This window comes from Miniopterus natalensis, chromosome 7 (assembly GCF_054644295.1).
Source record: "Miniopterus natalensis isolate mMinNat1 chromosome 7, mMinNat1.hap1, whole genome shotgun sequence".
Taxonomy (NCBI): Eukaryota; Metazoa; Chordata; class Mammalia; order Chiroptera; family Miniopteridae; genus Miniopterus; species Miniopterus natalensis.
Genome location: NC_142087.1, coordinates 1,235,354 through 1,262,564, shown reverse-complemented (window position 1 = coordinate 1,262,564; position 27,211 = coordinate 1,235,354). Strand labels below are relative to the sequence as shown.

Genomic DNA, 27,211 nt, shown 5'->3' with positions numbered 1-27,211 from the left:
GCCCTTTCCACTAGCAGACCCTGACAGGGGCCACCCCAGTTTTTTCTGATGTGCTTTCCTAACTTTGACTCTCAGAGAAGAGAGGTTATGGTGTAGGTACCTTTGCTTCTGGATTCCTTATACAAATTGATCTTATTTCTTCAGGGCTCTCAGGGTGGGGCAGCCTTTGCTAAACTACAGGGGCCACTGGGAGCAAGGTCTTGCTGCAGTGTCTTCCAAGAACAAGGAACAGGAGATGGCACTCCTGCAGGTTCGTTTTCTGCGAAGGAACAGCTCAGTTGCAGTTCAGGGGCTGTCACAAGACAGGGCCCAGCTAGCTAAGAGGCCTCGGAGAGTAGTGTCTTGTTTGTTATTAGTGGGCTGACATTATCTGAAGGGCCTTCTAGAAAGCTAAGACTAGACAAGAGGTGAAAATGCGTGTGGGAGGTGCAGAGGACACTGTGGAGACAAGCCTGGCTCCAACGGATATCTTGTATAGGGGTAAGGAGAGTGTCTGCTAAGCTGAAAAGACAGCCTGACAAGGCAGTTTGCAAAGCCACTTACAGGTGTAAACTCTAGTCATTTAACTGCCCTCTGCTCTCTCCCCAGTTTCGGAGGGCTCATCTTGAACAAAACCATTTCTAAAGAGCAGTACAAAGGCATGGCCATATTTACTCCCATCATATGTGGTAGGTATTGGCAATCCCCATCACCTGGGGGCCCTGGGCTAGGTTGACCCCTGTAGGCCCGAGTGGTGGGACCTGAGCAGCAGTGATGTCAGAGGTCTGGCCCCAGGCCCTCAGAGGCAGTCAGCAAGCTCAGCGGGCAGAAGCTACTGAGACTACAGATAGAAGGAGATGTCAGGGTGGAAGCCATGCCCATTGCTCCACCAGATCACACCCTGCTCCTCATAGGTGCCACTGAGACCTGAGCTTTCCCACAGAGGTAACTAAATTCCATGCTTTGAAGGCACACAGAATTTAACCCAGGATTCTCTGGCACCTGAAGAATGAATGTGGCCTTCAGAACTAGAGTGTTGGCCTCTCATGGTTTTTCTTTTATTTTAACTTAGATTCACTGGTGACATTTAAAACTCAGACATTACACATAAAAATCTGGATTTCTGTCTTCTCAAAAAGCAAGGCTGTAACAATACGGGGTTTACACGGGGTAGGGCGGGAATCAGCTGCCACTGAGACAGGACCTGTGTTGTACGGTTTGCCTCAATCCCCTCCATTCCCTGTTGTCTTTTACCCAACCCTTCACTGATTCACCTTCTAGGCTTAGACCCTGTGGGCATTTATGTGAGGACCCCTCTTTTAACCAAAGCTTGGTATGTGTCTGGTTTCTGATAAAGAAATGGGACCAATGGTCAGGGGAGGAACCAAACATAACTTACTGAACAATTTTCTTGGTGCCTAGGCTCTGGCTTTCTGGGACTTAAGAAACAGCCTTCAGAGGTCCTTGGGCCAGTCTCCCCCCAACACACACATTTCCGTGGGAACTCAGGCCTGTGTTCCTTGAATGTCAATGGGCCACACAGTAGGTCTGCACCTCAACGGAGTCCCTTAGGGTCTATTCCCAGCAAAAGGGCTGGCCATTGTGAGTTAGTACAACAACAGCTAAGTGAGGCCCAGATGGCCATAAGCTTGGAAAGATATCCTTGGATGGCACCAACTCAGATACCTATAGGGGCCAAGCAAGCAATTTGAATGAGTTAAGCAGGTAAGACAATAGCAAGGCAGAAAGGAGTGATGAGGAACAGGGCACGTGTTCCTGGTGTGAAGGGAGTAGTGCCTGTTCAGCTCTGGCCACTTGCTGACTGGTAGGAACTAAGGTCTAGAGTTGACTGAGATGACTTGTTAGGAGAAGCTGGGAATCTGGATTAAAGGCCTAATTTGTAAATACAGCCAATTAACTTGAGATATTTTATTTTTTTAATCATGTGTGGGCCAGGCAAGATAGATCTGTAGCCATCCTCTGCCCACAGACCATTTTTTTTGCATCTTCTGGAAGCCCGAGGCAGTTGGTCTTTGCCCCTGGAGATCACTGGGACACATCTGATCCAGTGAGAGAATGTTCTCTGTGGAGCTGAGGAAAGAGACTGTATTGAGGACCTACTTTGCAACACTTCCTTCACCTTAAGAGCTGTCAGAGTGATACAGTTACTATCCTGATACCTCACTCATGAAGTCCAGGCCACCCTTGTTTGGTGCTCAACAAGATCTGTGGTCAAGTGGGAGGGAAGAAAAAGAGATCACGTGCTGAACTGGATGACTTCCTGGAGAAAGTGAACTTAACATAAGGGATAGAACTCAGAGACTGGCATAAACAAGGGGAAACCAGATTCTTTTTCTTCTCACAGGTGTTGGTGGCAATCTGGTAGCCATTCAGACCAGCCGGATCTCTACCTACCTGCACATGTGGAGCACACCTGGGGTCCTACCCATTTGGATGAAAAAATTCTGGCCTAACCCATGCTCCACTTTCTGCACCTCAGGTGGGTCTGATGCCTTTCAGAGGCCATGAGGCCATTTCTTTAAACAAGTAAAAATTAATGTCATTGGAACCTGGTATTTGTAGCAGTGATGTCTAAGGCCAGTGCCGACCTTAGTACAGATTATCTTCAAGACACAGCTCGTTCTCCCAGGCACCTGACTCCCCAACCCTGCCCTTAGTTGATTGATTCAGTCAGTCAAATATTATTGAATGTCTACCCAGATACTAGGTGTCAGGTTACAGTGATGACAGAGAAAACTCTTTCTTGCCCTCCATGGTATACATGGTCTAGAAGAACAGATAAACACACCAAAAAATGAACAAATTACATATTGTGATAATTACATATTTACATAATTACATATTGTCATAATTACAAATTGTGATATATTGTAAAAGTCAAAAAGTACAGGGTACAATGAAAAAGAATTGCATGGGACACTCAGATGTGGGGTTAGAAAGTTCCTCTGTGAGGATGAGCATGGCTTAGTTGGGGAGGAGGCACACTGGAGCAGGAGGAGCATTTGAGGCAGAGGGGACAGCCTGAGCAAAGGCCCAGAGGCAGGAAGGAGCTTGGCAAGTCTGAAGGACTGAAAGGCCAGTGAGAGCTGTGCAGAAAGAGCAAAGGAGAGAATGAAGGAAACTGAGGCCTCAGATAGGAAGGAACTGATCACATAGGGCCTTGAAGCTTGAGAAAGGAGACTGGATTCTATTCTGAGAACCACTGGATCTTCTATTACATTTTCTGTTTTTAATTCTCACTCAGTGGTACTTTTTCCATTGATTTTGAGAGGAGTGGAAGGGAGGGAAGGACGGGTGGAGGGAGAGAGAGAGAGAAACATCAATGTGAGAGAGACACATCGACTGATTGCCTCCCTCACGAGCCCCAACCAGGGTTGGGGAGGGAACCTGCAACCCAGGCATGTGCCCTTGACTGGGAATCGAACTGGAGACACTTCAGTCTGTGGGCCAGCGCTCTAACCACGGAGCCACCAGCCAGGACTATCATTTCCTTCCTATTTCAAGAACTACCTTCAGCCATTCTATTGGGGTAGGTCTGCTGGCACATTCCTGGAGGATACTTTCACTGGATATGAATTTTGGGGTTTTCAAGTTCAACACTTGAAAAATGTGCCACTTCCTCCTGACCTTAATGTTTTCTGATGAGAAATTGGCGTAATTTGAATTAGATACATTTTTGCTGTATACATAAGGTGTCATTTCTGTCTTATTTCAAGACTTTCTTTTTAGATTTAGGATTATGACGTGCATTGGTGTTGATTTCTTTGGAGTTGTCCTACTTGGAGTTCACTCAGCTCCCTGGATACATAGATTTATCTTTTGCCAAATTTGGGAAATTTTAAGCCATTATTTCTTCGAATACTTTTTCAGCACCCCTCCCTTTCTCCTTTCCTTCTGGTGTTATGATGATGCGAATGTTTAATTTTTTGTTGTAGTCCCACAAGTCCCTGAGCTCTTTTTAATTTTCACCTCAATATATGTTACTCTCTGTTATTTAGATTGGCTAATTTCTTTAGTTTTTTTTTTTAATCAAGTTCACTCATTCTTTCCTCTGTCCCCTTTACTCTGCTTTTGATTCATTCATTTAGTTTTTTGGGGTTTTTTGGCTATTGTATTTTTTCAGTTCTAAAATTTTCATATGGTTCTGTTTTGTTACCTTCTACTTCTTTCCTGAGATTTTCTGTTTTTATCATTTGTTTCAAGTGTTTTGTAATTGCTGGTTGAAACATTTAAAAATGGATTCATTAAAATCTCTTTCACATAATTCTACCATTTGTCATCTCAGTGTCTGCTGGTTGTCTTTTCTCATTAAGTTGAGATTTTTCGTGCTATAATGAGTGATCTTTAGATTGAGTCCCAGACATTTGGAGTATTGTGTTATAAAACTCTGGATCTTATTAAAGTCTTCAGGTTTAGCTAGCCTCCTCTGACACTGCACCACTAGGGGGAAGGGAATGCACTGCTTCCCTACTGCCAGGTGGGGGTAGAAGTCCAGATTCCCCTCTTTTTCCACTGACACCCTAGGGGAAAAGGAACACCTCGTTACAGTGGGTAGGGTAAGAGTCCATGTTCCTCAGACACCACTCTTGCTGGGAGGGAGAGGGGTGCCTTGTTATTGCTCCCCACATGGCCTTCACTGATACAGTGTGTGCGTGGGGGGGGGGGTTAGGGTCCTCATTACCACTAGACAGAGTACCACTTAATTTCCACACAGCCTTCTCTTATACCATATCAGTCAAAAAGGGGTGAATTCCACATTCCACCTGGGTGAGGGAGAAGTCCAGGCTCCTCACTTGGCCTTTGCTGATCAAGGTGGGGCTGCTATTTTTCCTGTGGTGTTTGGCTAGAATAGAGCGGTTATTATCTAAAGTTCTCTGTTTTGCTAGGCTGCCCCTTTTTTGAGCCTTTGGCTAAAGAAGCAAATTTTTGTTGAGTCTTTTTTGGTCAGTACCCTTTGGCATTTCAGGGTTACTGAATTCTCTAGCACCCAATCTGGGATATATGAGGCCAGAAAAAACCCCAACTCGGGGAACTCACCACCATGTTGGTCCCTAGCCAGCTTACCTTTTTCCTCCCCCTTTCAGAATCTTCTTATATTTGTTTTATATATAATGTACAGGGTTTTTTGTTGTATTTAGTGAGGGGAATAGTAATAAATATGTCTACCCCATCTTGTCTAGAAGTAGAAGTCCCATTATATTTTCTGACCTATCATTTGTATATAGAAAAAGCATTTACTTTCTATATTATTTATGTACCTGTCTTAGTTTAGGCTGCTCTAACAAAAACATAGCCTGGATGGCATATAAACAACAGAAATATGTTTTTCATAGTTCTGGCGGCTGGAAGTCCAAGATCAAAGCACTAGCAGATCTATGTCTGGTAAGGGCCTGCTTCCTGGTTCATAGACAGCTGTCACCTCACTGTGTCCTCATGTGGTGGGAGGGGTGAGGAGCTCACTGAGGTCTCTTTTATAAGGGCACGAATCCTAGTCATGAGGATTCCACCCTCATGACCTAATCACCTCACAAAGGCCCCACCTCCATATAGCATCACACTGTGGGTTAGGTTATAACATACATTTGGGGGGAAACAGTCTATAGCAGCACATAAAATATTTTACTGAATTCTTTATGTAGCTGTCTTGAGCTTTTATGTCACCTTCCAATAATAATTATTATGCCTCCTTCTTTAGAGCTTTTTTTAAAAAAGAATCTAACCTTGTCTAATTTTTCATCATGAGTAGATTTTGTTGCTTTTGCATGTTTCCATTCTCTTTCTACATATTATTTTATAGTATACTTTTCAGTTTCTAAGCTACATATGATTTTTCTTCCTTTTCCATGTTAAGTTGATAAATTACGTTATATTAACTCAGAAGCAAATGGAGACTGACATTTCATTGAAACTCTTTGTTTTCGAGTAGTCCATCATATTCACGTATTACAGTTTTAAAGAGATAGGCAGGGTAAGTCACATTTCTTGCAGAGTTTCAGACTCATAGAGTACTGGGTCCTGAAGAGAGTGGGGATCACTCAGACCTCAGCAATGAGTGCCCCACCCTCCGGATCACTAACAATCACCTCACTAACAATCACCGGTGCCTCATGCTGAGCCTTTGTTTTTTGACACTCCCCAGCTCTCTCCACCTTAAGCCCCTTGCACATTCCCTTTCCTCTAGCCAGGGTCTTTCCCCCAGACTCAGATCTCAGCCTGAATGTCATCTCCTTGAGAGAGCTTCCAGTCTCCAGCAGCTCATTCCCACGAACAGACACGTCATTCTCTGCCACATTACCCTGACTTTCTTTCCAATACACGTCACAGTTTGAAATGCCCTTTCCTGTTCATTTCTGCTATTCTATTCCAGTTTTTCTCTCTTCTCTAAAATGTCAGTTCCAGGAGGGAAGGGACTATAGTCCCCACTAGTCCACCGGGGCTGTGCGAACTACCCTTTGGCACCTTCAGGAAGTGGCTGAACGAATGTGGATGCCTCACTAGAGACTCTCACGTGCCAAGGTGGCCTCTGGTGCCAGGCAGGTCACACAACTTCCTTGGTTCTGTTTCTTCCAGAAATTAATTCCATGTCAGCCCGAGTTCTGCTCTTTCTGGTGATTCCGGGCCATCTGATTTTCTTCTATGTTATCTACCTGGTGGAAGGCCATTCGGTCCCAAACAGCAAGACCTTTGTGGTATTCTATCTGCTGGCAGGCCTGATCCAGGTAAGGGCGACTGTAGCAGCAGCAAAGCAGCGTTCAGTGCTGAGGCAGCCAGCAAGCTTCGCTCCCTGTCCTGGGAGAGATGCCGAGGAGGCGGAGTTGGGGGTTCCTGGACATGCAAGGCACAATCCCCATCTTCCAGGAGTCCAGTTAACTCATTCAAGCCCAAGGGTGTGATCCAGACCCAGAGGCCACTCCCCCCTGGATACTCCATACTGCACCCTCCCCGTAGCATACTCCACATGGCGCACTGCATAGACCCGGCTCCACACAGCACACTCATTACTCCACCCTTCCCAAGGCACAGCCCACGCAGCGTACAGCTCACTGCGCACTCTTCACCAGGGCGTCAGAGCGGCCGTCCTGAGAATGCAGCGTGTTGCCGTGGAGCAAGCTGACGAACAGGTCCAGATGATGAACTGGGCTGTGTGCATCACTTATTGCAGAAAGGGGGTGCGCAGGGACCAGCCCCCCGTGGGGTGTTGCTAAAAGGCATGCGTGGACTTTAGTAAGAGCTAAATGGTGATAAGGACATGAAAGACATTAAGCTGGTGCCTGCCTCAGAGTAGGACACAGCGGACTGCCTGCCAAGACTGTCGCTGGCTGATGTCCTGGTGGGCCTGCGGCCTCTGCAGGGATTACTGTGGGAACTGTGGGCAATTCTAAGGAACTAGACTTCTCAAATATGCTTGAGTTATGGTATTTGCAATCTCAGCATGTCCCGGACCCTAAGGGATAGGCTGGGCAGTCTGAGAAACTGTCCTGAGCAACAGCAGGAAAGGAACTGGGGTCAGCCTGCAACAAGGGACTGGGAAGCCCTGAGACCTGACCAGTGCTGTGTGGACTACCCCGTGGCACCTTCTGGAAAGGCCAACCACCCAAAGCTGCCCATGAGAGTGCCTCCAGAAAACCCAAACTGAAGTCCCAGCAAGATTCGTGTCTAAGGCTCCTAGGATGTTGAGTGGAGCTGTGCGTCAGGGAAGGTCAAGGCTAGTGAGCAGCACTTCAGGATGCCAGGAGCAGGGCCCAACCTTAGGGAGGGATGCTAGGCAAGGGTGGAAGAGGCGGACGCCTCGGCCCCTGCACGAACTCATAGCTTGGTGTCAGACCCCAGGAGAAGCTTGTGGAAGAGGACTACCTGGGGTGGACTTGTCCACGTTGGTGTCTGCCCTTGAAGTCTGTTAGTGTTTCTTGATGACACTTGGTTTTCTGACTTGTCTCTTGTGTTTGCTTGCTCTTATGACAGGTGACAATCCTGCTGTACCTGGCAGAAGTGATGGCTCGGCTGATGTGGCACCAGGCCCTGGATCCTGACAACCACTGTATCCCCTACCTCACGGGGCTGGGAGACCTGCTGGGGACTGGCCTCCTAGCACTGTGCTTCCTTATCAGCTGGCTACTGAGGAGCGAAGCAGAGCTGGATGGCCTTTCAGAACTAGCATCTGGACCTCCCTTATGAGACCAGGCAGCTCCAGTTAGTCAATAGAATGTTCCCTCACACCAATGGGGTGCAGAATGCAGGTCCTCCCTGGCTGGGTCCTTAGGTCTTCCCGCCTCTACAGTGGCCCTTTGTCAGTCTGCTAAGGAGACTCACGCACACCTTAACCCTGGTGTTGGAACCTGAATCCCTGATGGAGCCTAAAATCAGAAGCACTGTGTGTGATTGTGTGATTGTGACTGTATGTGCCCACGTGTTGGATGAGTGCATGTATGTGTGGAGAGCAGGGTGCTCAGGCCTGAAGATTCTGAAGGAGGTGTCATGTCAGTTTTGGCCCTGTTTCAATCTGATGCAGCCCAGATTGGGGTAGAGCAGGAAGGAGATCCGTTATGTGCCCAAGCCTCAGGACTCCCTGAGCCCTGGCCTAACTGCTGTCTTCACTAGGTCCAGCTCTATGGCCACTTTGCTCATGTGCTCTGCATATGTGTGCAGCCCTTCCTAGGTTGGGGCCTTACACACCCAGCATTTACTCTTGCCACTGCTCTTTTTCTCCCTCTCTCTTTATAGCAAAAATCTCTGCTTAGATTTTTAATGATCAGAGAAGTGTAAAATAAAGCACAGAATGTATTACATTTGGCATTTTGTGTTTGTAAAGATATTAATGCAACCATGAGACTTGGGGTCTATAATTAACAAAAACCTCTGGCATTTCTCTAGTGCAATGTTTGTCATACTGTAGTCTCCAGCCTAGAAGCATCAAACATCACCAGAGAAGTTGTTAGAAATTCAAATTATTATTATTTTTAAAATATATCTTTATTGATTTCAGAGAGAGGAAAGGAGAGGGAGAGAGAGAGATAGAAACATCAATGATGAGAGAGTCATTGATCAAGCCCACAACCGGGGCATGTGCCCTGACCGAGAATCGAACCCCGATCACCTGGATCCTAGTTTGATGCTGAACGGCTAAGCCATGCCCTGCCGGGCAGAAATTCAAATTATTAACTGCCCTCCCCCTGGGCCTGACAAATCAGAATGTCGTGGGGCAGAGCCCAGCAGTGTGGGGTTTAACCAGTTCTCCAGGTGGTTTTGAATGGACTCTTTCAAGAACCGCAGCTCCAGAATTCCATCTTTTTAAAATATATGTATACATACTCACTAATTGTTTCTTATTAGCTCATCAGAACTTTAGCCATGGTTTGGACTGAGGATTATTATCTTCTGTTGACCTTAAACAAAGAGACAGCCAGGTATTTCTCCAGCAACATGGGTTTATTTGGGAACAACAAAGAATTGCAATTTGGGACATGCAATCTAATGGTGACCATGTGTGAGTCCCAGGAAACAAAGGAGAGGAACACTTTTATGGGTATGGGAGAGCCGTTATAGGTGAAGAGTCTATAGGTACTGATATGGAAAGATATTGATGATTAGCTATTAAATGAAAATAGAAAATTGTAGGACTTCCAGTGGTATACAAATAAAAGTACATATATGCATTCATCTTTTTTAGAAACCTATATGGAAAGGCCAAGGAATTAGAATAGCTAAAGCAATTTGGGAAAAAACAATAAATTCTCTATAAGCACACTCAGAAAGGAGTGTGTTTAAAAACTAAGATGGGGTCACACCTCCTGCTTCTCTGCCCCCTCCTACTATAGTTTCCAAGCAAGCAGCTGGCATCCCAGCCCCTCACCCTCTCTGCTCCCCCCAGACCCAGAGCCAATTCAGACTGAGTTGGGACCCGGACTCTACAGGCTTGGGCTTCCTATGTCCTCAGCCTCTACCCTCACACCAGGAACCCCTGGCATTCACTTGGTTGCCTCAGTTTCCCAGCTGGGGGCTGCTGGCCCCACCCTACACCAGAGTGGTCCTCTCCACGAGCCTGGGGTTGCTTTCTGGAGGTAAGGACATTCCCTTCCCACATCAGGGATGAGCTAAGGGGACAACTGAACCTTTGCTATTAGACCCATCATACAAACTTTGTGTGCTTTCAGCTTCTGAGGACACAAGACACAGAGGCCTCAGGCCATGGTGGTACGCTCATGGCCTGAGAGAAACATCCATTGGTTGCCTCCCATCTGCTCTCTGACGGGCGAGCGATCGGACCTGAGCCTCTTTGGTAAATGGGACAACACTCCAATCAACGGAGCGCCTGGCTGGGGCTGGCAGGTTGCTTCTTAAACTCACTCACTAGAGGGCACAGTTAAAACTACAGGCACCCTTGTTGGAAAGAAACTGCGCCTGTATTTTGTTCTTTCCCCCCTCTTATTTTTACGTGCTGGTGTGCATTCAAATGAAAAGAAATCCAAAATGATTACAAATGAATACATCAGGGTTTCTGGTTTCCTTGAAATGACTCTTCTATCTCCAATAGCTTTAGTGTTTTTAACTGTTTGTTTATGAACTGGCTGGAACTCTTGCTACTTGTTTGACTGTTTCTGGGGTGTTTTGTTTTTGACTATTTCTGTTCTTATGTGGGTTAAAATCAAGGCCCAGAAACTGAGGCACAGTTTTATATTTGTCAACAGGCCAATTTATATTTTTTGTCTTAAAATACCCTGTCTCCTAAACAACTCTTTTGTATATTGTGTTCATTGTTTATAATTTTTCCTTATTAATTGAAGTAATTCATAATCATGCCTTGAGCACCTACTGTTTGCAGCAAACTGGAATTGATGCAGTGGAATTCTCATAAAAGGGAGGCAGCATGGTACACGATAAAAGTTCGATTTTGGGAGCAACAGGGCTTAGATCAATTTCAAGCTCTGCCACTTAGCAATGTGTGGTTTTGGAAAAGTTATTCAACATTTTTGAAAAGGGGCATGATATCTATTTCTCCAAGTTGCTGCAAAGACTAATTAATACCTTATGGGAAGGCCCAGCACAGAGCCTTCTTACTGCAGACACAGCAAAAAATTATCTTTGTACCATCCTAATAAAGATACTAATTATACACAGTGACTGATTATACACAGAATATAATGTAAAGTCCATAGTTAAGTACCACATTTACTGGAAAAAAACAGACGAAGGGGATATATGATTAATTTTGAACGTGTAGAAAACTTTCATAGAGAAAAAAATAACATGTTAGACAACCTATAAAAACACAAATAAATAAATTACATGAGTTTTCCATTTCTTCCTTCAATTCCTGTGAACCAATACAATATGGGTGGTCAAAGAGTAACGGTATAGGACTCAGAAGGTCCTTCTTCTACTTGCTAATGGCATACCTGGTGTGAGTTACTTATAAAGAAGCAAATTAAATTACTCATTGATTCAAAACTTTATAAAATACCTATTATGTGCTCCCCATTGTTTTACATAAGATATTTTAGGATATGAAAATAAACAACAGGGAACCCTGTTTCTCAGAAATGTATATCTAGTTGAGCAGGTAAGACATTTAAATGAATGAAACACAGAGAAAGATACAAAGTGATAAGGACCGTAAGAGAAGTTGCCGATGAAAGTATAGTGATTTCATTACAATTAACTATTTTCATTAAACATCATCTGTGTAAAATTTATAAGTAAGGCTAGTAGAAACTCTATAATTCCATCTGATTTTTCGCTATCTGAAAGCAGTGTTTCCTTAATACTTTTCAATATTAATATGTGTTTAGCTCACTAGATGGCATCTTTTCTCTTTCAGAATCAGAGATTTGAAAGTCAATTTTTATTTGTAAAAAAAAAAAAAAAGTTTATCTTTTAAAATAATGGCAGTGAAACAAATTTGTTTTTATAGTTTCCTTTTTATTTTAACTAAAGCACCAGAACTTGTGCATCCAAATATATTGTCCTTGTAGGAAACCAGCTTGAGAAAATATACTCTGTAGACCTTAGAAGCTGCAGTTATTTCAAAGATGTTTGAAACTTTTAAAAATTTCCTTCAGAGGCTGTTTGAGAATCATACAAAAATATGTTTCATTATATATAGGGTATCCCCAAAACTATACACACTATGTCTGTGGATTCTATTACATTTGAAAATGAAATGCATTTTAATGAACACTGCCTTTATAATTATTCAAAGTGTGTGTGCATTTGGGGGAGACACCCTGTATTTATAACGCATATTTTTTTGCTGTTATCTAAGTTTTACATGAAGTTTTTCAAATAAAGCTTTTCAAACTTTAACTGGTATTTTATGTTGCAAATTATAGATTTTCAATGACACAATCACACAGGTTTCCTCAATGAATCATTTTTATTTAAAGGGAAACAGAAAAAAAGAACATCAAATTAGAGGAGGTGGGACGACAACATAAACTATTGGAAAAAGCAAGGGATTTAGGAACAAAAGAATCCCTGGACAAATCACCATGTGACTGGGCAATTTTTTAGCTGACATGTGCTTCACTTGCCTCATCTACAAAATGGTGATGCTAATTCTAGCCTATAGCAGTGAATTCTTTTTTAAAAAAATCCTCATTCAAGGATATTACTGATTTTAGGCGGGGGGGGGGGCAGAGAGACAGAGACAGAGAGGAACATCGATGTGAGAAAAACATTGCTTGGTTGCCTCCCACACGTGCCCCTAGCAGGGACTGAACCCGAAACCTAGGTATGCGCCCTGACCAGGAATCGAACTCACAACTTTTCGGTGCAGGGGACAACACCTCAACCAACTGAGCCACCTGGCCAGGGCTTAAGCACTTTGTTTTAAAAAGTTTTTCCTCACTGGAGAAATGTTTATAACCATCATTCTAGGGTAGAAGGATACTCCAAACATCAGCATCATTTTACAAAAACAAAAGAAAATGCGGTCTAGAGGAATCTGGGAAGGTGGCAGAGCAGGAAGCACCAGGGATCTGTCTCCGCACCTGGGCAATGGCACCGGGAGGGCCTGTCTGATGTAACCCTTTTGGAGCTTTGGATTCCATTGAAAGCTCGAAATTCCCGGGAGAGGGTTTAGATGGTAAACTGTGGTTAGTTTTGGTCAGTTTCAGCTGTTCCCACAGTAGCAGATACCCGGCCCTCACCCCCAGCAGGCATCTGCGCACGTTTCTAGAATAGCTTGCACACAGCTTTCAGGAGCCGGGGGGCAAAAAGGGCTCTACATTTAAAGGCCTTTTAAATATAAGGAACCTGTGCTCCGATTGCTGATTTCCACTGCTGATCACAGAGGTGCAGAGAGGCGTGTAGCCCTTGTCCTCATATTGGTGCTGGCCACTCCCCCTCCTGCTGAAGGCACTTCCCGGAGATTTAAAGGGCTGGGGTCCCCTTTTCACACACACCCCTTCTCTTTTTCCTAATTTGGGAGTGGGAGGCAGACGCTAAAGATTCCAAAACAACTGCATAAAAACTACATTCAAAAACAACAGGGAAAATTAGAAAGTGACCCCGCGTGCCCAAGGAAAATCAGAAAAGACCCGAGAAGACCTTAAGTTTGTGCCTCAGGCACCTTGACACAGCCTACAACAATTAAGAAAATAAAAAGCCATAAACAAAAACAATAACAAAACCCAGCAAAGCCTGAGGAAGGGGGAAGAATCTGATTTACAGAGTTACCGCATAATTAGGTTAAAATGTCCAGTTTTCGACAAACAATGACAAGGCCTACAAAGAAACAGGAAAAGCATGGTTCATTCAAAGGAGAAACAATAAATCAACAGGGATGGGGCTGGGGCCTGGAAGGCCTAGGAGGGCTCCAGTGTTGGGGGACAGTGAGGGGACTGAAGGCTCTAACGCTGTGACTCCACCTGTGGGGAGCCCCTGGCTGCCACTCCGCCCAGGGATGGCCCAGTGGGCTGGGCAGCCACTGAGGAGGCCCAGAGGGACATAGGAGCAGGAGCAGAAGCCCAGTACCCTCGATTGGGGGCATCAGCTGTCCCTCAGGCCTGGTGGCCTGGTGAGCCCTAAGAGGCTCCAGGCCTGGGCTGCACAGATGGACTGCAGCCCCCAAGTACCAGGGCCCGGGGTAACACAGTTTGGCCGCAAATCTCCCAATTAATTATAGGTGCTGGGCAATCTGGCTGCTGGGGAAGCCAGAGGAGCCCCAGCCCCAGCCCCAGCTGAGGTTGGCCTCCTTGGGCTACTGGCCCCCACTACAGCGCTGGCCCGGGCTCCTCACAGGCCCTCCACCACAAAAGGCCTAGAATTGCAGCTGACTACCACTCCTGCCAGCCCTGCCCTCCTGCTATAGGAAGGCTGAGTCAGAAGGGTACCATTTGCCCAAACAAGGAGGGGCCTGGGGCGCTGGGTGACAGCACCCTCAGAGATGACACTGGGGATGATCACACATCGGCCTGTGGCTCTATGCGGATTTTAAGGAAACAGGAGCAGCTACAACAAAAAGGACAGTTCATATCACTAAGAAGTTTCTTTCATTTACTATGATCTACATAATGCCTGCCTCCCATCACTCACTCACTGGTATCGGCCTTCTTTCTAGCTCTGGCTTTTGACATGAAGAGGAACTACCAGATCAAGTTCAAGCCCGAAATGGATTTTCACACTGGGATAGGCCTCATATTTTCTGTTCAATAACGAACCCTTCTTATCTATACAACTTCAGAATTTTCTTTTCACCTTTCAATTCCCAAGCCATGTTAAGGCTACATACACCAAGAACACAGAAAAGAAAGTTCTCAAATTGCATAGCCCCTTCATTTACTCATCCCGCACTCCTCCGTGCTGAAGTCCAGGCATGCAGGCGTGCAAGTAATGCTGTACACGCCGATATGCACGTGTGTCCCGTTCACCAAGGGCAGGGAGCTGTGTGTTCATCTCTGCACTCTCCAGCACAGAGGGAAATGTCCAGCACAGGGCAGCTCACCAATAAATGCATGTTGAATTAATAATACATAAATGATCAAGATCACTAAACATTCATATCTGCAAAGGTAACTTGAAGCTGGGCGTTGGGAATAAGTAAATAGCTCTAATGAAATACCTAGACCACTTACTAGCAGGCTCAGGTGTTTCAGGACTTTTGAGCATCTTTTTAAATGGATAACTACAAGGATGGGCTTATGTGTGAATGCTGAGCTGATCAATTCTAGGAGACAGCGTTCTGGATCAGTGTATGAAGTCCTGGGAGCCATTCAGTGTGCATTAACCCTCAGGGCTGGAACTTCAGAAGCAACCCTACAGACCACACTTGATGACGAACAGCCTGAAGGTTCAGGCCACTGCTGTGACTGACGTAGCCCAACAGGCCAGTGTTATTTACTTACAGGAATCTGAGGAAGAATTATTTTGACCTTAAATTTCACACAGATAAATGACTTGAACATTTTTCCAAGCCCAGTTTGCTTTTGCTTGTATCCTTGAAAAAGACTCTGAAATATTCCTCGCAGATGATTTTCAAGGTACCAGGCACACACACTGAAGAAAAACTGAAGTGCATCCAAGATTATTTTCAGCAAATGCCTCCATTTGAATGAATTAATCAGGCTTTCACTACAAGATTTCTTCAAAGACACTTATCGTTGATATCAGAGAAAAACTGCAAGGTAAAAATGTCACCCTCATTTGATTTTCCTTAGAAGAATCACATCTTGTCTTTGGTTTCAAATTATAAGTCATTATAGTCAAAATGTATTCTTCCTCTGCTGTGGAGATTCCTTTGAAGTGACTGGAACTGCATCAGGTACAGGATGTAAGGGAAGGTAGTTGGTCATGCACGAGAATTATTTTGTCCTGGCTTTATTTATTTCTAAAAACTCTCAATAACTAACCCAGAAGATTCATTATGAAAGGAAGCAACTGTAAAGTAGCTGCTACATGGCTGTGCACTTATCTCAGACTCATTGATCAAAGCACAGGGAAGGGCTTTACTATATTGAATCCTTAAGGGACTGGGGAGATATTTGCCAGTTGTCCGTTCCACTAACCTGGCAAGTGGAACCAACTGGGTTAGTATCAGTTTAAACTTGGTTCATTAATATTCACAGCCCTCCAGAAGCATTTTTTTCAGCATGTGCTCAGTTCACAGCAATCCTTGGCACAAATCCGGATCTCTGAGTGACACGGGTAGATGTTCACCAGCTCTTTACCCTCCATTCGTCATCCCCAGCGGGTACCCGCCTTCCATTACTTAACCAAGGTCACAGAAATAATGTTAGTATTTCACCCAACTTTGGTCTCATTAGCCTTTAAGGCTTTAATTTCTCTCTTACCACTAAGTACAATTACTTCCTCTTTCTCGCTCATTTTATTTTGGTCTTGGCCGCCACTTCCTCATTAACCTGCAACCTGTTTTTTGTTTTCCTCAATTTTGCCTCTCCTTTTAGCTATTAACCTGTCTTACTATTTATTTCACTGTAAAACCTCCTCAGGGACAAGCTTATGCTCATATCTAATTCATTCTTCTTTTATTAGTGTATATAATTTAAACACATTTGTTTTGTTATATACATAACACAGGCATCCAGGTTCTTATCACGAAATTAGCCAACGTTAACATTTTGTTGTATTTACTTCAGATTTTTTAAAATAAAAGGATATGGCTAATATCCATTTATGATAATTGTATCCACAAAGTGGGAACAGAGTGAACACACCTCAAGATTAAAGGCCATTTATAACAAATCCTCAGGGACCATCAGACTCAACAGGGAAAAAGCTAAAAGCACTTCCCTTAAGATCAGGAACAAGACAGGGATGCCCACTTTCACCTCTCTGATTCAACACAGTACTGGAGGTCTTAGCCACAGCAATCAGACAAGAAGAAATAAAAGGCATCCAAATTTAGGTGAAGAGTTAAAGAAGTTCAAGCCTGGCCTTCATTTTCTGATGGATAAGATAAGGTTGACAATGACAGTGTGTGCGAGAGAGGAATCTGAATAGCAGAAGAAGAGTGTGGAAGAGTTTTATGGGGTCAGTGCAGGAGAAGGTGTCTCAGATGATGCTCTGGCAGAACGCTAGTGCCCCATGGGATGAATCAAATATGTGTCAGCTGAAACCAAAAAAATGGGGCCCTCTTCTTAATACTTAGAAAAACATTCAGATGTTATTCGTAACTTTTGCAATTCTAAGGCTTTTTTCAATAAGTCTTTGGTGCCTGCTACTACTTGCTCATCGGCGCGTCTTGTTTTACTTTCTAAGCTATTTTCCTTTGTTCTTTTCTCATTTTCTCATTCCCACCTTCAGAAACTGCTGGAAACAGACTGCACAGCAGTATCCAGAGTATAAAAGCCGTCTTGCCCAGCCAGTAGGTTCAAAACTCAGAAGAAGGCTGCCACAGCTGCCGTTCTTTCCTTAAAGCAAAATTATCCCTTGCCTAGGCCTGAAAAATTAAATCCATCAGTACATTTCACCAGTTTGGAAATTAGTCCATTTCCTCCACTTTCCTGATTCCCAATCTGCAACTTTATAAAGCTCCTTGCTCTCTGAGCATCTATGGCACCCAAATGTATACCAAATTAGATTTTCAGTCAGCTCTCCACTCACTATCAGGGAAATGGGTTACAAATCAAGCCACAAAGTAGGTTAATTTTACAATGTTGCATGATTTTAGTTGAAATTATTGTCAGTGTTTTTTAAAGAAATAGAAATGATAGTTTCCACATCATATACTTATAATAGATACATTCGTAAAGCTAGAAGGCAAAAGTCTTCTGTTAGGAGACTGTAAAATTTTATCAGGTACATTCACATATGTGTAATTGGCTTTAGAGACATTTCAAATTGTAAAGTATTTCTGAGAACGCCATGATTACACTCTTATTAGAGCTAGGAGTTGTCTGACAACGAGGAATGCCAGTCGCACAGTCAGTAAATGTTAGAAAACGCCCGATTGCGGTCATGCGTTTCAGTCATTTGTCTAGGTTATGCCTGATTGCAGGGACGTTGCTTTTGATTTCTTCCTGGGAGCTGGGAAATCTCAACATGTCTCCCTGAAACCCGAGGACAAGCAAGAAGGGAAGTATTTCATTATTGCTCAATGCTTCAGATCCCAGATGTCAAATAAGTCTTCATTAAGAAAATTATTAGCATATATGATGGAACTATTGAATAAAAACCATATTTAAAATAAGCTTATTGCTAAATATTTAGAGAACAAATGTCTCAAATGATTACAGAAAACAATAAATTTGTACAATAACTTAAAACCAAAACACATTTAAGAAAACACTGTCTTACATTTATCCCCCTCGGTTTTGATCATTGCTGTCTTGCTTTGCTATTATTCTGGAGTCAGGGGTTTATGTGGTTGGTGCTGGTGTTTGTGAAATGCTTTTATGCTAATCTAGAGAAAGTTAACTAATGTTTTGTTTCTTCTCACACAAAATGATGGATTTGTTTGCCTTCATTTAATTGAAATAGTAAAATTACTTAATTATTTAGAAGACAGGAGCGTGCTAGCTTCAAATAGATACAATTAGAAACCTGAAGAATAGTTTACATTACAGAGTCAGATTAGGCAGAGAGTAAGTTCTCATAGCTACCAACTGTGTGCCTGATACACTCATAGTAAATTTTATCTCCTTTGTGTGTGCCTTTTCAGAACTGAATCTAGGAGAATTCTGATTCTGAAGGACATAAAAATTGTTAATACAAAAAGGCTTTATAGCAAGTTTACAGAATATTCATAAATATCACATTAGTATTGAGTACATTAGATAGCATTGCCTTTCAAAACTACCATTTCTGATCTGGACTTTAAAAGCGTATTTTGAAAATATAAAACCAGCAGAACATCAAAATTTCTTTGCATCTCAGCAATAATAGCCTAAATTTTTCAAGGAAACACAGATATCTCTTACTAAGTAACTAACATATTGAAGGAAATGGTAAAAAGAAAAACAGGAAATTATTACATGCTATCTCACTGTATCTGTTTGTAATCCAATTTATGGAAAATCAAGGGAGTACACACAAAGTTTACTCTCCAAATATAGCCTCTTTTTTTTTTGGACAACAAGATTAAACCCATTAGAAGGTTTCCAGTGTACAGTCTTTGTCAATCATGTATTAAGCCACCAATCCTGGTAAGCGTGGCAATTCAGAAATGAATAATGAATGAAGTTTGTCCGCAGTCGGTCAGCCAGGAGGACGTTTTGGCTCATGTGATATTTGACCCAGTTTCTGTGTTCCTAAATATTATAGATCTAGACAAATCAACCTTCCATTTTTCATGGATGTAATATCTGAGGCAGTCCTGAAATTTCCTCCAGTTACAAGGTTGCTTTGTCAAGGCCAATTGTGCGTTATTTTCTATGTTATGCAAATATGCCCAGAACCATCGATGTAGCAGGTGTAGCAGACTGTGACCCAAAAGGACTTAGAGGGTAGCATGCATTTACTTTTGGAATTGATCATGGGACTGATCAGTCAGTCTTACACATTTAGAACAGCCTAATTTGACAGCACACAAAATGGAGCTAATTATTGGTAGAAAGGTGACGTTAAATTAAAACCATTCAACTGATATATAAAACCAGTCACCAAGGGAGATGAGATATTTCCAGTAACAGATGGGACACACTTGTAAAATAATACGCACTTCTTTTGAGCCTGGAGGTTTCTTTCTGTGTTCTGAAAGGCCAGCCTCCAAATGTGCCTCTTATGGTCTAAAGAGCCATAACAGCCCATCACCATGGCAGCAAACATTCAAATTACAGCATGTGTTGAAAAAGAAGCTCTAGTCACAAGATTTATTTTAAAATTATAGAAATAAATAGAACAGTGATGCAAGAGCTATGGTTTTATTTTGTATTTTGTTTGGTTTTAATTACGTGGCTTCAATTTAGTGAGAAAACTTTAATTGAATTACTCTTCAATAAAATAAGCAGACTTGTTTTATCTTCTTCTTACTTGACCGTTATGGCAAGAGCAAAGTGGAAATCCTGCACTTTGTTGAGTTCATTTGATAGAACACTTAATAGTCACTTCATCACAGAAGGAAAACACTTGGAACCAGCAATCACTGGCGTGCAAAATCAAAACTAGTCAGCAGTTATAGCCGAGACTGACTTTGGTCAAGACTCTCAGGGTTTTACCAGCAATAATAGGATGAGCTTTTTATTCTGGCCTAGGCAGTAAGAATATGATTTACTCTTCTGAACATCCGGTCGTTGTGCAAGGTGTGTGGTTAGTCTAAGTGCGTCACTCACACTGTTGAATGGGTGGTGGTCACAGATGTCTAAGAATTTAGGGATGGGAACAAGGACTTTTGTGCTGCAGTGAGAGAAAGAGAAAATGGCATTGGCAATGTGGCTTCAAGGTTCACCAGGAAAAGATTTGAGATCTACCAGAAGAAAATTATATGGTAATGAAACTTGGTTCCATTACTCGTTCTGCCATTGAAGCACTAAGTTTAAATCCTTAAACACTAAGTAAGACTCTCTGCAAGTTTAATAACTGTATCTCCTGGTTAGCCACCTTCTAAAGAAATTCAAACGATTTGCAAGGCATAGAGCACTGTGACACACATCCATCTGAGGAAAGATCTGTGACTGACTAGATGTTCAATCCATCTGCCGAAGGACGGTCAGATTTTACATGTGCAAGAGCTTCACAAAGGCCCCGGGTAGAAATGCAGGGAGGACGCGGGCTCCCTGGGAATGAGGACAGGACTGCAGGCAGCGCCCAGAAAGAGCTGCCCCCGAGGGAGCTTTTTACAAGCTCCCCCCGCCCCCCACCTGTGGCTAATCTTGGTCAGGTGTCCTCACTGTGAGTGACCCAACCTTTCTCATCTGCCACAGCTGGGGGCAGAACTCGACACGGAGAGGGACCGACATGGACAATGTCAGAGGCAGGAAAGAGGGAAGGAGAGAAGGGGGGAGGGTACAAGCCGAGGACGGAGAACAAAGCGAGGGTGCCAGTGGCCTGGGGCTTATCTCGGCAAGGTGAAGAAAATCTGCTTGTGTGCCCAGGCCAGGTACCAGGATGCCCTTTGTAAAGACTGTCTGACTTCACACTGAAAGTATAAAGTGAATGACAAGTGTAATAACCCCGTCTGCCTATCATGGCCCAGGCACTATAGAATTTCACATGTAATTGCTTATTTACTCTTCCAGTTAATATGATCATGCTGTTTTATAAATAGGAAATGGAGGCTTAGGGGAGGTGAGGGACATGCTATAAGTCATGGCTACTAGGAAGCAGAGCTGAGAGTCAAACCTAGGTCTGTCCCTAATTTTAGCTGCATTGCCAAACGGGGCACAGGGTCAACCAATGTTCATGTCTTTATAAAAAAACACACACACAACTATCTGAACGTAAGTACTTATATGAGATTTCCAGAAACGAGGGAATTGAGAATATTCAAGAATTTAGTATAAATAATATAATTAATAGCTTACATACTGCCTTGCTAGGCAGCTAATTTTGCCTGTATCACCCCGCAGGCAGCATACTGAAGGATCCTACCAAGCCCTCCGCCTGGAACCTGGCGTGATCCCTGCTGTCCAGGTTCGCCCGCTTCGGGCCTCCCCACTTCTAGTCTCTCTCTGGTTCGACTCCTTTAATACACACGCGCAGGTTGTATGTGTACACCGGTACCCCCCTTTAATACTCTGCCCCGCTCCTTGGTGTTTCTGTTTCCTTCACTCCCTCTCCTCTCCCATTGCCCTCACTGCATTTGGTTCACGTTGAAGGCTCAGTTGTGATGTTTCTCTCCACCTGCTTCGGAGGTGACGCCTTCTCCTAGGCACGGTCTGCCCTCAGGAACCCTCAACCTCTGGGGAACCTCACCTACTCTGGTTGCTCTGTGTATGACTCGTCCAGCCACAGGCCTCTTTGCCCACTCTGCCCACTCCACCTACATGGCAGTGCTGACCAGGTTCCTGCTCATCCCTGTGGGCGCACATTACCCACTTTCCCCCGGGGATTCTCGGTGCCCGGGAGAAACTCTCTGTTTCCTGTACTTAGAAAAAGAAATGTCTTCACCATGTAGGAAGTCCCCATGAGACAGTGGGACAGCAGAGGCAAGGCTGAAGTGACAAGAGGTTGTATATGAGGCAAAGTTGACCAGGGCAGCCAGCCAGCTCTTTGTGCACGCACAGGGTGATGCCCTCGTTCCCTGAACCGGGGACTCACAGTTTCAGCCTTAGGCAGGTATGACTTCAGACCTTCAGTCCTCTGTACCAACGAGGCACCTGCGGGCCAGGGACAGCCAAGGGGAGCAAGGGTACAAGACCAGGTGAGAGGTCTGCCCAGGAGCCAGCAGCCTCCGCGCCCGCTGGGCAGAGCACGGACAGGCAGAAAGGCCGCGAGTCAGCGAACCCCACGGAGGGGCGCGGCCAGGAAGCTGCGGCCCGAGACTCACGCCTAAGACGCCCCTGCGCGGGGAAAACAGAACTGAGCGTTTCTAGATTCTGTGGCCCAGGCCCTGGGCTTCTACTACATCAGGTTCCCACTGGGCCAAGGCGAAGACAGAAACGACTATAAGCACTCATTCTCTCACTCATTTGCTCATTCATTCCGTGTGTATTGAGCAGCGACCGCTCTTATCACCAGGGATACAAAACTGAAAAGAGAACCTGCCTCTTCAGGGAACTCGAGGAGCAGCGCCCTCCTGCCCATATTCTCTTTGCCTGAAATGTGTCTCCGGGCTCATTACTTCACTGTCTTCTCCAACGGCCTCTGCTGAAAGGGCCCCTCCTTAGAGCTCCCACATCTCCCCACATCTCTCTGCCCCGCCCCCCATTCTTTCTCTTCTTGTAGCTTTTACAGCCTCCAGAGATCTTAAGCTCAGGTGGAGGCCCTGTGTAAAGGAGGGTGTGAGAAGGGGGTAGAGTGGCCTTATCTTTCCCCGGCTTTGCGGCTTTGCGAGAGAGGAGCTGCTTTCTTCAGAGACAAGAGGTACACGGTGAGCAAGGCCTCAGGCGGAGCTAAGTGTGTAGCTGGAGCAGCAGAAATGTGAAGACTATTTGGGGGGAAGAGGCAGAGAAGATAGAAGGATTGTAAAGGCTGAAGGTGCTGAAAATAGGATAGTTTAGGTGGAGCATCTCCTTCCCCCAGATTTACTGAGATATAATTGACATATTACACCGTGCAAGCTCCAGGTGTGCGCTGTCATGATTTCATGCACACATACATTGTGAAGTTATTACCATGATAAGGCTAGTTAACACAGCCTTCACCTCATGTTACTACCATTTTTTGGGTTGTTGTGGCAAGAGCATTTAAGATCTATTCTTTTAACAACATTCAAGTATATGATGCAGTATATTAACTATAGTCACCATATTGCATTTTATACCTCAAGAATTCGTTCTTTTCATACCCAGAAATTTGTACCCTTAGATAAACGCCTCCTCATTTCTCTTGCCCCTTCCAACCACTATTCTACTCTCTGTGTCTATGAGTTTGGCTTTTTAGATTTTACGTATGAGTGAAATTGTGAAGTCTTTTTCGATCTGACTTATTTCATTAGCATAATGCCCTCAAAGCCCATTCATGTTGCCACAAATGGCAGGATTTCTTTTTTTATAGCTAAATAATATTCCAGTGTGTGTGTGTGTGTGTGTGTGTGTGTGTGTGTAATTACATTTCCTTTATTGTTTACCTGTCAATAGATTGTTTCTATATCTTTGCTATTGTGAATGATGTTGCAGTGAACATGGGGGTGCAGAGATTGCTATGAGATGGTGATTTCATTTCCTTTGGATAAATACCCAGACATGGAATTGCTGGATCATATGGTAGTACTATTTTTAACAGTTAGGGACCTCCAAACTCTTCTCTAGAGTGGTTGCACCACCAAGAGTGCACAAATGGAGCATATTTATTTTGTTTGTTTGTTTTTGTTTTTGTTTTTAAATATATCTTTATTGATTTCAGAGAGAGGAAAGGAGAGGGAGAGAGAGAGATAGAAACATCAACGACGAGAGAGTCATTGATTGAGCCCACAACCCGGGCATGTGCCCTGACTGGGAATTGAACCCCGATCGCCTGGATCCTAGGTCAACGCTCAACTGCTGAGTCACGCCCGGCCGGGCTGGAGCATATTTAAACCTCCAAATAGAGAGGGGAGGGAAGCTTCTATAGCAGGAATGGGAGAAACTGGAGAAGCAGAATCCAGAGGTTGAGTTGTGATTGAACAGTAAGTGAAGCTGACATAAAGGATTTCGAAGGAGGTACAACTGTCATCAGGGAGAGTTGGCAGTTACTGATAAGAAGGTCAGGGTGTGGCTGCGAGCTCCGTTCCAGATGTGGAGTGTGAGTGTCGTGGGGTGGAATATGGTGGGAGTTCTGGGGCTTGGTTATCAGGTGTTCCCCTTCTGAAGGCTGAAGTTGTCCATGGAAAGCCCAGCTGCCTGGCCCTCGGGGAATGGAAGCAGTGGGCACATGACAGTGCAAACTAGGGGAAAAGGGGAAAGGGCCTTGCATTCCTTAAGCACTAACTGCTTAAGGATGAAAAATTAAAGGTAAGCCTGCTGTGCCCAGTGAGAACCAAAGCAAGATTGAAACAATGGTCCTTCATAGGCTAGACAGTAATGACCCTCGGACACATACCTCACAAGATGAGTCAGGTTGTCAGAGTTAGCTAGTAAAAAAAATTAGCTAGTTAAAAAAATTAGCCAGGACTTTAGAATCAAAGCAAGACTTCTGGTGTTCAACCAATTTTAACACTTTAATCCATTTTATTAGTAATCTTAACCATTCTATATCCCGCCTATATTAAATAAATAACAGAGGTAACAGAGTACTCAAGTTGGAAAGGTAGTTATTAAAATAACAAAGTCTCTTTTTATCCATTTAACCTGTGGCCAATAAAATCAAATAACAAAAAAACTGTAACACAATTGGCACAGGTTTGGGCTTTAAATGCCATGGTCAATACAGGAAACAATGAAGAACAATTACCACAAAATGCCGCACTATTTGTTTTCGTTTTTCCTGCCTGCCTGTCACCATTGGGATCCTTACAGAGAGGCTAATTTATATCTATATGGCACAGCAGGGCTCATGTTGGGTACGGCATTTTTGATTGATGACTAAAAGCAAATTAACAGTAAAACACACTCCGCCCTATTGAAAAAAACAAAAAAAGGAACGAAGAAAGAAAGAAGAGAGGGCGGGGGAAACGAGGTGTTTCTAACAGCACATATCACTGACACCCCAGTGTCTGCAGCTTTAGGATAAACAATCTGACGTCACTTTCTCTATGACCAAGCTTTGTCTCTGTGACAAGACTATTAAGATGCGAACCTCTAGTTCAGCAGTGACTTTTACCACCATGAGCACACTTTTCTTCGTCTGCATTTCAATTCCAAGGATAACGTGTCAGCTTCAGAGGAGGCCAAAATCCACAAAGTAGACAAAATAAAGGAAGCTGAAGGAGAAACGAAAGGCAGAAATAAAAAGGGATGGACAACCTCATTAGGCAGAAATGACAGGATGGGAGGTTCGGTGAATGGAATGCTATGCTATTAATGACACATAATGAAAAAGAAAGAAAAGGGTAAGCCTGCTGTGCCCAGTGAGAGCAAAAGCGAGATTAGAGACGATGGCCCTTCCCAGGCTAGACTAGGACACACGCACACGGACATCACAGGGTGAGTCAGGTCGTCACAGTCAGCGGGTTAAAAATGGTCCCGTGGGAAACGTGCTTTTCCAGAGCAGCCTGACTTCACCCAAGCAGGGAGGGATGGCAGGGAGGGAGCAGAATGCGTTCACACTGCACCTTTACGAAAATGAGTCATTTTCCTAATTCAAGCACTTGAACTTCTAATGTTAAAGAGCGCTGCTCCTCTCTTCTCACCTAGTCAATAATCAACTAAATCAGTCAAAGAGCACACACAACTTCATCTCTCACTGCTTTCCCACCAGTCGTGTGACGGGGCCCAACTTGCCCTCGTCATGGGAGCAAATACAACAATGAAGATTAATCTGTTAAATTAATGTCTTTACCACCTGAGATAAATATTTGAATTTGATGTTGATCCAAAGATAATGTCTGATGTCGTCAAACATCTTGATAATAATTTATGTATAGATCATAAATACAGGGTTAACTGATGTAAAACAAAGTGTGATATACATCTATATATTTAACTGAAACTTCAGAAATATGATTGCAGTTCTAATAAATAAAAATTGATTCATTGAAAATCAAAGAAACATATCTAGTTAAATATAGATGCTAGAGCCTGTAAACAGGGAGAGCCCCTCTGTTTAATGGTTCCACGTCACAAAGGCAAAGGTGTATCGATAATGATTAGGATATTGTCATTGATGAAACATTTCTTTTTTCTTTTATTTCAGAGAGAGGAAGGGAGAGGAAGAGAGAGAGAAACATCAATGATGTGAGAATCATTGATCGGCTGCCTCCTGCGCAGCCCCATTGGGGATCGAGCCCACAACCCAGGCATGTGCCCTGACCGGGGATGGAACCCTGACCTCCTGGTTCATGGGTCAATGCTCAACCACTGAGCCACACTGGCTGGACAAATTAATTTATTACAATGCTGTCTCATTGATTTTTGCAAAGCTATTCAGCTTACATTACTATGAGTGGTGTTTTCTTAAGACCTGCAAAACTTGGCATTGGGTTATAACGATTTACAAGGACAGCCAGACCTGCCGTATTTGGAAGCAACGTTCAGTGCGGCATTCCCGCCCCACCCCATGCTGTCCCATGTAAACCTTTCTGTCGTATTGCATATCCATTATTCTCTTAAATGTTATGAAGAAGTACATTCTGTGATGTCAGTGTTATTATCAGGTGGAAAAAATATCAATTTTTTAAAAAGAAAACTGTTTTCTTTCTAGGAAAGTGAATTGTGGGATATTGCAGGTGTGAAATGTTTGTGACTGTAGGCCGGATCCTGTCTACTGTTGCAATTCATAAGTACTCTTCCCTTCCCCCTTTCATTCATCTTCCATCATCCCATCTCTACTCTCCTACTCTACTGATGCCGTTGTAATTAACTAGTTATTAATAACAGGAAAGGAGCAAAGGGAAGTCCAGATATTATAGGCATATTCCTGCAAAACACTGCGGGAGGGAACCACGTAGGGAAGATGGACGCATGCCCAGGAAAGTTGGGGTGACATAGGGAAGGTACTTGCCTGTCAGTTACACCTGGGGACAGAGATGGTTGGCCAGAATGGGTGTGGACACTGCAAGGGCACAAAGATTTGGAACACA

General features: G+C 43.8%; 1 protein-coding gene across 4 annotated transcripts in view; it reads left to right on the top strand.

The window, feature by feature from the left end:
- SLC41A3 (solute carrier family 41 member 3) overlaps positions 1-11,287 on the top strand; it is a 41,212-nt gene extending 29,925 nt beyond the window's left edge. For 2 of the 4 annotated variants that reach the window (XM_016197306.2, XM_087818675.1), the window contains 5 exons: positions 589-668; positions 2,345-2,479; positions 6,571-6,719; positions 7,963-8,190; positions 9,869-11,287. In XM_016197306.2, coding sequence (XP_016052792.2) covers positions 589-668; positions 2,345-2,479; positions 6,571-6,719; positions 7,963-8,175 — 577 coding nt within the window. In that variant the 3' untranslated portion in view covers positions 8,176-8,190; positions 9,869-11,287. Of the gene's footprint in view, positions 1-588; positions 669-2,344; positions 2,480-6,570; positions 6,720-7,962; positions 8,191-9,815 lie in introns of all 4 variants that reach the window. The other 2 variants (XR_015714793.1, XM_016197305.2) reach the window with 2 other exon arrangements.
- Positions 11,288-27,211: the final 15,924 nt, after the last annotated feature.